Here is an 11,206-nt window from a genome sequence, read left to right as displayed (position 1 = left end):
CACGCACACCACCAAACACCCCCACACACCCTGCCCACACACACACCCCACAACACTGAACACACACGCCACACACACACAACCAAACACCCACACACACCCTGCCCACCCACTACACACACACACCCTACCCCACACAACCTGCCGCCCACCACACACACCCAACACTGAACACACATACCCCACACACACACAACCAAACACCCCCACACACACCACCAAACACCCCCACACACCCTACCCCACACAACCTGCCGCCCACCACATACACCCCACAACACCGAACACACACACCCTACCCTACACAACCTGCCAACCACGACACAACCTGCCCACCCACCACACACACACTCCACAACACCGAACACACACACCCTGCCCACCGTGACGCGGTAGAGGCTAATAAAATGAGGGAATATCAACATGCATTGGATAGGCATATGGAGAGATAAGTGGAACAGCCTCCCAGCAGAAGCGGTAGAGGGCAGTCAGATGTCCCGACTCGAGTCTGTAGGCAGATCCAACGCGGCGGAATCCAAACCATTCTGTCCCCAGCGAAGGAAGCGCCGCTTATCACAGTTATTGCCCCCAAGGGTGAACCAACCAGCCAGCCATCAGGTTCATGGGGCAATTACTTTTCCCACTTACAGGTTCTGATTAACTCTTTACTTTCAGTAAATCAAATGACTTCAAATCTGCGGGCTTTGTTTTATATTAAAATCAGTTTAAACGGAAATTCCACAATAGAGGATATCCGGAAGGGGGGCAAATATTTCACGGTGATGTACCCCCCCGTGGGGTCAGTGTGCCCTAATTAGCAAGCAGATGCATTAACCCCCCCCGTGCCAGCGCCCTGTGTGCCGTATACGGGGTATATAGACGTTCAGACAGATACAACGTGACAGCAGCCGGTGACCCCGTTCCTCTGCCCCAGTTTAATGCGCCTGCAGGACATGCCCTCCCCCAACATGACAGATACCACCCAACCCAACCCCCCCCCCCCGTACAGGACGTGCCTAGGTCTGACAAAACCGGCCCATTCAGTCACTGCCCCAGCCATAAAGCCCCTCGGGGTATCTGTACCATGCCCCCCCCCCACCGGGATATTGATCAGATCTGCAGGATGGGGATTGGCTGGGAAACCAGGAGATCATTATAGAAGCCCCGGCCACAGCCCCGTGAGTCTCATACCCCTCCCGGGGTAATATTTAGTACCCCCACCCTGTATTAGCATTCAGTGCCCCGTGTTTCTCATATACAGTACCCCTCCTGGGGTAATATTACATACCCCCACATTAATAGTACTCTCAGTACTTCTCCCGAGGTAACAGAGCACCCCCACATTAATAGATACTTAGTACCCCTTCTCGGGTAACACCGAGTCCTCCCGGTCTCCAATAAAGCAGCGAGTCCGAAGGTTTATTTTGAGTCAGTTTATTGGTGGGTTTGGGGGGCCGCACTCACAGCCCAGAGGCACTTTCATGTACAGGAGGTAGCGAGATGCCCCCGGCAGGCACAGCCCGGGGTAGTTTAGTGATAAAAAAATACAATAAATAACTCATTTCATTAGAAAACCCCTATTTGGTCGGCAGGAAACGCGCCGGTAACTATACGCTTCCTCTGCTCCAACCCCCGCGGGGGCAGAATATTCAGCCCTGGGGGGGGCGGTAACTATACGCTTCCTCTGCTCCAACCCCCGCGGGGGCAGAATATTCAACCCTGGGGGGGGGGCGGTAACTATACGCTTCCTCTGCTCCAACCCCTGCGGGGGCAGAATATTCAACCCTGGGGGGGGTAACTATACGCTTCCTCTGCTCCAACCCCCGTGGTTTTACATACATACAGTTTAAGAAGCTTGACATTTGATGAGCCTGCTTTATCCAGTCCTTTTGTGAGTGGAACTTACACATTATAAATATACACATTTTTTACAATATCACACTATTGTATTTGCTTTTGTTTCCTTCCCCTATGTATATGCGCTCCATCATTCCTGGTTTCCAACCCCCGCGGGGGCAGAATATTCAGCCATGAGGGGGGCTGGTAACTATACGCTTCCTCTGCTCCAACCCCCGCGGGGGCAGAATATTCAGCCCTGGGGGGGCGGTAACTATACGCTTCCTCTGCTCCAACCCCCGCGGGGGCAGAATATTCAGCCATGAGGGGGGCTGGTAACTATACGCTTCCTCTGCTCCAACCCCCCGGGGGGGGGGCAGAATATTCAGCCCTGAGGGGGGGGGCGGTAACTGTACGCTTCCTCTGCTCCAATCAGGACTGGGATCAGGATTTGACAGGAGGTAATGAATGTACGGTATTTGGTACGATCTCCCGCAAATCTATCAGGAAGCGGAATAGCAGGTTCAAAGAGGCAGGAACTCCCTCCGGGGCAGGAACAGGAGGAGTAGCGGCAGCCTCGGATGCAGATCCCTGATGAAGCTGAAGTTGAAGCCGGTAACGCGCACTGTGGCCCCTGAGTCAGAGCCCGAGTTTCTATATGGGATCCAGGACACGTTTTCCGGCCTCCGCGATCCTCCAGCCGCTGTCCAGTCCATACAAGATCCGGGCGTTACTTTGGGCCCCCAGGATACCCTAATCACACGGGGCCCGGCCGCCATTCCCCCAACATTCCAGATTTTCTTCAGCTCATCGATTCCACGATCCCGTTCTTTTGGGGCAGATTGCGACGGCCGTGGTCTGACCTCTTCCTGGCCGTTATGATCTTTGCAGATCCTGGGGGGTCATGATGATGATTTTGCCCCTTGAGAAGCTCGCCATGGGGTTCCGGCCCATCACACTGGCCCCCAGGACTCCTCAGCGGTTACTTCACAGGCTGAGCTTCCTCGATAAAAAGTTCCTCCTCATCCTCGCTGCTCAGCCCCACGGGGTGAATTCGTTCCTCCTAAACAGAGAGAGAGAGAGAGAGAGCAATCAGCTCAAAGCCGCTAGAACCGGCCTCCTACCCAGGAATTTACCCCAAACCACCTCCGTAAGGGAGTCAATTCCACATCTTAACGGCTCCTCCTGCACCTCCCACACAAACCTCCTTTCCTCTGTGCTGTAAGGAAGCCTCTGTCCTCTGTACACACTGTGGGGGCAGGTCTCTCCGCGGGGAGGGGGGGTTAAGGTCTCTCCGCGCGGAGGGGGGGGGTTAAGGTCTCTCCGCGGGAGGGGGTTAAGGTCTTTCCGCGGGGAGGGGGGGTTAAGGTCTCTCCGCGGGGAGGGGGGGTTAAGGTCTCTCCGCGGGGAGGGGGGGTTAAGGCCTCTGTTCCACGCACCGTGTCCCCGTTGAGGAGGCCCAGAGATACCTCGTCGTCCTCCTCCTCCTCCTCTCCCAGCCTGCGGTACGAGCCGACACTCAGGTCCGACAGCGTCTCGGGGAGAGGACCCCGCAAGGTCTCGGGTAACAGGAGGCTGAGGAATCCCGAGGAGAGGCCGGCGACTCCGAACACGATGAACGGGAGCGACGGCTGGACATAGCGCTAGGCGAGAAAACATACAGCAGGTTAGGGGCCACCGGGCCCGGAAGGGCCCAACAAGACGCACAAACGAGAGCGAGACTGACGTGGCCAGAGCCGAAGGCGTCCGGGTATCTGCTGCGGGGTGACCTCATGACCCCCCGACCCCCTCCTGCCGCAAACATACCAGATTTGGAACAAACGGGGCAATAATTCCGCCAAAGCGTGAGAACATGGAACAGACTCCCATTCCCAGGTTCCTGGAGAGACACAGGGGCCCGGCGGGGCCGTTAGATCCACCCTGAATATTCTGCAACATAATCAATATCTCCATAATAACAAAGAGTTAACAAAAGAGGGCATTTACCTGACGGAGGTGGGGTACAGCTCCGAGGTGTAGATATACACGATGTTGAAAGACGCGCTAATACTGAGTTTACCGAGAAGAGACAACATCTGACTGTTCAGTACCAGGAGCGCCCCGGAACCTGCAGGGGCAACAGCACGCTGGGTGTATGATATATATATATATATATATATATATATATATATATATATATATATATATATATATATATATATATATATATATATATATATATATATATATATATATATATATATATATATATATATATATATATATATATATATAAGGGGTGGGCGGGATTAGCGCAGGATGCAAGAAAACTCTTTCTTTAAAAAAGCACCAAACTTTTAGGGTGCGGCCTATATACGGGGGCGGCCTATATCCGAGCCAATACGGTAATACTTCTACTACCCCCTTAATTATAAGTGGAAAAGGATTTCCATCACCTTTACCCACCATAACTCATGTTAGTATTTCTCCTGCTTCCCTAAGCCATGAAGGACAAAACAGCCATCCATGCGCGGTGATCTGGCTGCTGCACCTCTTCCCGGGTTTTGTGTAAAGGCTGCCCTGTACAGCGGGTGATTACTTTCACGGGATCCGTGTATAAAGCGGGTATAGAGGCATAAGGTGTAAATTATATATATATATACACACACACACATACAAACACACACACACACATATATATATATATATATATAAATATACACACACACACGCACACATATATATATATATATACACACACATATATTGGGCGGGATTAGCGCAAGATGGAAGTTGTGTCTGTGTATATAATACATATATATATATATATAGTGGGCGGGATTAGCACAGGATGCATGGTGTGCAGAGGGGTAGATCAGGCTGCGCAGCAATTACCTTTCTTCTCTGGAAAAAACATGACAACCAAACACGATAATCCCCCGAAACACAGGAACCCCGCCAGCGATTTCCTCCGGCCCCAGCTGAGGGGAAATGCATGACGTTACTGCCTGGACGCATGAAACGGCTCGTTGGACCGCGCATGCCGAGACGCGCTCACACCAGCACTCACCGTCTGTGGTTGATCAGGTACATGCACAGGGGGTAGGCAGGAATCTCAGCCAAACCGGAGAGCGCAAGGTTCAGGTAAACGTTCCCCCCGAGGTCTCCGGCGCTCAGAGTGAGTCCATAATACACCAGACTGCAGACGAACCTGCCAGGGGACACCACGGGGTCAGCGCACACGCAAAGTGCAACATACGAACACGTAACACGGAGACTCGCTGAAATATTCCCATTCATAGCAAGAGCGGAAATCCTTTCACCGCCTGAGACTCAACCACTGGCCTGCCCCAATAACTGCCACAGGCAACCTCTTACAGTATGGCGCCAAGGGGCCCCAGGATGGATTCTTCATATTAAACAGGGGTCCCTATAACGTTAGAATAAAAGTTTTATTGCAGGCGGATGCCGCAGGTATGGAGGACGATCGGCACCAAGACGAGGACCGTAAAGACTCGCACACCTATGTGCACTCAGAGCTTTAACACATGGCGCTGTGAGGCTGGGGCAGAAGGGGCATATAACATACCAAGCATACATCATGACGAGCGTGCGGTGCCGCAGTACTGCGTGACGGTATACGGTGAGGACATTAGCAGCTGGAGTGGGATCTTTCCTCCGCGGAGTGAGGGAAATGGCGCAAGGTTTCTTGCAGTTTCTGCGTCCAAGGAACATGAGAGAGTCCTGCGCCTCTCGGAGCCGGCCCTGCGCGTACAGCCAGCGTGGAGACTCCGGGATACACCTATACAGGGGAAACACGGGTTAATAAACTGTTATATCCTGTATATTCCTCATATTATTTATTATATACTCTCCGGCCATATAACTAATCCCGTCCTTATAACCCGTTATATCCCTGTATATTCCTCATATTATATATTATATGCTCTCCGGCCGTATAACTAATCCCGTCCTTATAACCCGTTATATCCCTGTATATTCCTCATATTATATATTATATACTCCCCGGCCGAATAACCAATCCCGTCCTTATAACCCGTTATATCCCTGTATATTCCTCATATTATATATTATATGCTCTCCGGCCGTATAACTAATCCCGTCCTTATAACCCGTTATATCCTGTATATTCCTCATATTATATATTATATACTCTCCGGCCGTATAACTAATCCCGTCCTTATAACCCGTTATATCCCTGTATATTCCTCATATTATATATTATATACTCTCCGGCCGTATAACTAATCCCGTCCTTATAACCCGTTATATCCTGTATATTCCTCATATTATATATTATATACTCTCCGGCCGTATAACTAATCCCGTCCTTATAACCCGTTATATCCTGTATATTCCTCATATTATATATTATATACTCTCCGGCCGTATAACTAATCCCGTCCTTATAACCCGTTATATCCCTGTATATTCCTCATATTATATATTATATACTCTCCGGCCATATAACTAATCCCGTCCTTATAACCCGTTATATCCTGTATATTCCTCATATTATATATTATATACTCTCCCCCCCGTATAACTAATCCCGTCCTTATAACCCGTTATATCCTGTATATTCCTCATATTATATATTATATACTCTCCCCCCATATAACTAATCCCGTCCTTATAACCCGTTATATCCTGTATATTCCTCATATTATATATTATATACTCACCGGCCGTATAACTAATCCCGCCCTTATAACCCGTTATATCCCTGTATATTCCTCATATTATATATTATATACTCTGCTCCCGTATAACTAATCCCGTCCTTATAACCCGTTATATCCCTGTATATTCCTCATATTATATATTATATACTCTCCCCCCGTATAACTAATCCCGTCCTTATAACCCGTTATATCCCTGTATATTCCTCATATTATATATTATATACTCTCCGGCCGTATAACTAATCCCGTCCTTATAACCCGTTATATCCTGTATATTCCTCATATTATATACTCTCCCCCGTATAACTAATCCCGTCCTTATAACCCGTTATTTCCCTGTATATTCCTCATATTATATATTATATACTCTCCGGCCCATATAACTAATCCCGTCCTTATAACCCGTTATATCCTGTATATTCCTCATATTATATATTATATACTCTCCGGCCCGTATAACTAATCCCATCCTTATAACCCGTTATATCCTGTATATTCCTCATATTATATATTATATACTCTCCCACCGTATAACTAATCCCGTCCTTATAACCCGTTATATCCTGTATATTCCTCATATTATATATTATATACTCTCCCCCCATATAACTAATCCCGTTCCTTATAACCCGTTATACCCTGTATATTCCTCATATTATATATTATATACTCTCCCCCCATATAACTAATCCCGTTCCTTATAACCCGTTATACCCTGTATATTCCTCATATTATATATTATATACTCTCCGGCCGTATAACCCCATCCTTATAACCCGTTATATCCTGTATGTTCCTCATATTATATATCATATACTCTCCGGCCGTATAACTAATCCCGTCCTTATAACCCGTTATATACTGTATATTCCTCATATTATATATTATATACTCTCCCACCGTATAACTAATCCCGTCCTTATAACCCGTTATATATCCTGTATATTCCTCATATTATACATTATATACTCTCCGTCCCGTATAACTAATCCTGGAGCGAGTTACATGTGTGGCACACGGATACTCACAGCGACAGCAGGAACACGCCTGTGCCTTGAATGTTGACAATCAGCGCCAGGAGTCTCCAGGAGCGAATAAAATACCCGATGAGGGCAAAGTTTGCGATTCCCACAGCAAAGAACAGGTTAGCCAGAGACCCTGAGACAGGGGAAACACGCATTTATTAACAGAGCCCATTAAAGGGCCACGTGGGGGGGGGGGGCGAAAGGGTGCAGAGACGTTACCGGCAAGGGCCCAGTAGGTGGCGCCGATGTATTCATTGAGCAGGACGAAGGCCACCAGCGACATCCCTCCATTCATCACCCCGACCGCGAAACGCGTGACCAGGAACAGTTGGATTGAAGGAGACAGAGCATTCAGCAGAGAGAAGGTTATATCCAGAGCCAGACCTGTAACGGGACAGCCAATCAGAACTCTCCAGGGGCCCCGGCAACCTGCCCTCCTGCCCCGCTCCCCGCGGTACCTGTCACATATACCGGCTTCCTTCCAAACCGATCTGATAATTGGCCGAAGGTGATCACCCCAACGAGGACCCCTCCGAAATACACCGAGCTGGCGGCACCGACCTCATACGCCGCGCCGCCAACCAGCTGCCACTGGGGGGGAATAAAGACAACGGTAAGAAAGAGGCACAGGACGACGCTGGCGTTTCCTGGACCAGCGCTTGCCCTGCTTAGTCTCGGGGCTCTCTGGGGTATATTTATTAAGCGCATCCTTACTAAGGGGCAGTAACTGAAAATGTTGCCTCAGACTGCGCTGAATTACCCTGCTTCACTACTGCCCCCGATCTCAGTTCGGGGAAATCTGTAGGTCTTGTTGCCCCAAATGGTGCACAATAAGTGAGGGCTGATAATGGGGTAACTTCCCCCCCAGGCTGTCCTCATGTCATTTGGGCTTTTACTAGCAGCTTTTGCTCCAGTTATGGATTACGTCTAAGATCCCATGAGGAGCCCCTGAGGCGTGGAGTTGAGAGAACAGCAGGTGGAATTTACCCCATGACTGGGTCCTTTCTGGGAGCCCTTTTGTGTGTAAGCGGATTGGACGGGACAGGCAGCGGTGTGCGCGCTCTCGGCCAGTCCATAGGCACCATCACACCCTGCGGCACCTCACACGGGGTATGGGACAGTGTCTACTCCGGAGGGAGGGGGTATTATTAGGTCATGTGATTCCCGGGGGGGGGGCGATTTACTTTGACGTTTCCACCTGCCTCTCCAGTCACCCCTCCCCCTCAGTGTATCCCACGCTGGAGACTCTCACAATCACCTGAAAGAGTGATGTCACACATGGCTTTAATGCCATGCTCCACCCATACTACACAGGCAGCATCATGATGTCACAGGGTGTCTGTCAACACACCACTCCATCTCTGCCACTCCATGCAGGCGCCCGAAGCGTCCTGGCAGCAAGTTCGGGACGGTTGGCAGCTACAGACTAAGTAAAGTTAGGGTAGAAGGCGGATGTGATTGTGTGCTCTGGGCAGGGAGACTGGCTGGACTGGTTTTATTGGTTGGACTGGTTTAATTGGTCCTCACTCATCGCCAAGCGCGGCGATGTAGAATCAGGTGGCAGCGCTCTCGGGCAGTCTCTCAGCGCGTCTGTCTCTCACGCCGCGTACTAAAGAAATGATAGTGCCAGAAACACCCAACATGAAGTAACGAATGCCCCATCTGCCCCACCTCACCTCCGACACGATGGACGTGAAATTTCCTTCAAAGAGCGGGTACCCACCCCTGTGGCTCTGGTTCCCGGGGCCGAGTTTCTCCGCCGGGGTCCAGAGGCTGGAATTGGCCCCCGGGCCGTCTTCCTCCCAGCGGTACGGCGGGGTGACACCCAGGATGGTGATCAGGATGGCTTCTGTGGCAACGTAGAGCTGCGGCGGAACCCAGAACAACCCCGATCAGCTCCCAAAACACAGGGGGCAACAGGGCAAATACCCCAACAGCAGGGCAGAGTTACTACCCCGCCTTAGAAATACCTCAACAATGGGGCAGTTAAAGTACGCAGCCCCTCAAATACCCCAACAGATGGACCCTAACCCCCCCAAATCAGGAAGCCTCGATCTCTCACCTGCAGCAGGACAGCCAATAAGAGGCTCAGGTACATTTGGTAAACGCCCATCTCGCCCACCAGTTTCAGGGCTCCCTCCACCTCCATGATGGCGGCTCTCCAGCGACACTCAACCTGCAAACACGTAATCTGCAGGTAACTGCCCTCCACATACCCCGCAAGGGGGCAGAAACAACAATAATGAGGGTATCCCTAACAGCCCCACGCTAAGAGACTTCATCCTCATCTCTGCATAATAACCCCCCTCTCCAGATATCACCCCCCAGCGTATATCACCCCCTCTCCATATATTACCCCCTCTCCAGATATCACCCCCCTCTCTCCAGATATCACCCCTCAGTGTATTACCCCCTTCTCCAGATATCACCCCTCAGTGTATAACCCCCCTCCATATATTACCCCTCTCCATATATTACCCCTCAGCGTATAACCCCCCTCTCTCCAGATATTACCCCTGTATAACCCCCTCTCCATATATTACCCCCTCTCCAGATATCACCCCTTAGTGTATAACCCCCCTCTCCATATATTGCCCCCACTGTATAACCCCCCTCTCCATATATTACCCCTCAGTGTATAAACCCCTTCTCCAGATATTACCCCCCAGCACGTATCACCCCCCCAGCGTGTATCACCCCCCAGCGTGTATAACCCCCCTCTCCAGATATTACCCCTCAGTGTATAACCCCCCTCTCCAGAAATTACCCCTCAGTGTGTTTCACCCCCCTCTCCAGATATTACCCCTCAGTGTGTTTTACCCCCCTCTCCAGATATTACCCCTCAGTGTGTTTCACCCCCTCTCCAGATATTACCCCTCAGTGTGTTTCACCCCCCTCTCCAGATATTACCCCTCAGTGTGTTTCCCCCCCCTCTCCAGATATTACCCCTCAGTGTGTAACCCCCCTCTCCAGATATTACCCCTCAGTGTGTAACCCCCTTCTCCAGATATTACCCCTCAGTGTGTAACCCCCTTCTCCAGATATTACCCCTCAGTGTGTAACCCCCCTCTCTAGATATTACCCCTCAGTGTATAACCCCCCTCTCCAGATATTACCCCTCAGTGTATAAACCCCTTATCCAGATATTACCCCTCAGTGTATAACCCCCCTCTCCAGATATTACCCCTCAGTGTATAACCCCCCTCTCCAGATATTACCCCTCAGTGTATAACCCCCCTCTCCAGATATTACCCCTCAGTGTATAACCCCCCTCTCCAGATATTACCCCTCAGTGTATAACCCCCCTCTCCAGATATTACCCCTCAGTGTATAACCCCCCTCTCCAGATATTACCCCTCAGTGTATAACCCCCCCTCTCCAGATATTACCCCTCAGTGTATAACCCCCCCCTCTCCCTATATTAACCCTCCCCCCATCCACATATATTATCCCCCAATGTATATACCCCACCCCCGTATATTACCCCTGGTGTATAAACCCCTCCACTCTCAATATATTATCCCTCAGTGTATATACCCCTCGCCCGTCTATTACCCCTCAGTGTATATACACCTCCCCAGCCTATAACCCCTAGTGTATAAACCCCTCCACTCTCAATATATTACCCCTCAGTGTATAACCCCCCTCTCCCGCCTATTA

The 11,206-nt window shown here is 50.2% G+C and overlaps 1 protein-coding gene and 1 long non-coding RNA gene across 3 annotated transcripts; both read right to left on the bottom strand.

Moving 5' to 3' along the window:
- Positions 1–1,418: 1,418 nt before the first annotated feature.
- LOC128474632 (uncharacterized) lies at positions 1,419–2,201 on the bottom strand. Its single transcript, XR_008346379.1, has 2 exons — positions 2,006–2,201; positions 1,419–1,744 (listed from the first exon to the last, which is right to left on the bottom strand). It is a non-coding gene; the product is annotated as an uncharacterized LOC128474632 (long non-coding RNA).
- Positions 2,202–2,632: 431 nt separating this feature from the next.
- SLC22A15 (solute carrier family 22 member 15) lies at positions 2,633–9,778 on the bottom strand. Of its 2 annotated transcripts, none has more exons than XM_053456893.1 (12): positions 9,609–9,778; positions 9,223–9,411; positions 8,005–8,137; positions 7,766–7,930; positions 7,550–7,679; positions 5,405–5,617; positions 4,886–5,026; positions 4,711–4,796; positions 3,823–3,943; positions 3,643–3,715; positions 3,306–3,479; positions 2,633–2,896 (listed from the first exon to the last, which is right to left on the bottom strand). In XM_053456893.1, exons 1-12 carry the CDS (start codon positions 9,693–9,695, stop codon positions 2,819–2,821), a joined length of 1,590 nt encoding a protein of 529 aa, XP_053312868.1. In that variant the 5' UTR covers positions 9,696–9,778; the 3' UTR covers positions 2,633–2,818. The 2 variants fall into 2 exon arrangements, with proteins under 2 accessions (XP_053312868.1, XP_053312867.1); XM_053456892.1 differs by having other exon boundaries at positions 2,633–2,899; positions 3,276–3,479; positions 9,609–9,768.
- Positions 9,779–11,206: the final 1,428 nt, after the last annotated feature.

This window comes from Spea bombifrons, chromosome 2 (assembly GCF_027358695.1).
Source record: "Spea bombifrons isolate aSpeBom1 chromosome 2, aSpeBom1.2.pri, whole genome shotgun sequence".
Taxonomy (NCBI): domain Eukaryota; kingdom Metazoa; phylum Chordata; class Amphibia; order Anura; family Pelobatidae; genus Spea; species Spea bombifrons.
Note: the sequence above shows the minus strand (reverse complement) of the source record. Positions and strands in the feature narration are given on the sequence as shown.

Bases quoted from the DNA above. Each gene is read 5' to 3' on its own strand.
- SLC22A15 (XM_053456892.1), bottom strand. From the start codon at position 9,695: ATGGAGGTGGAGGGAGCCCTGAAACTGGTGGGCGAGATGGGCGTTTAC. The intron at 9,412-9,608 runs GTGAGAGATCGA...GTTCCGCCGCAG, and splicing joins TATTGGCTGTCCTGCTGCAG to CTCTACGTTGCCACAGAAGC. The intron at 3,716-3,822 runs GTAAATGCCCTC...GTGTCTCTCCAG, and splicing joins CTGTACCCCACCTCCGTCAG to GAACCTGGGAATGGGAGTCT.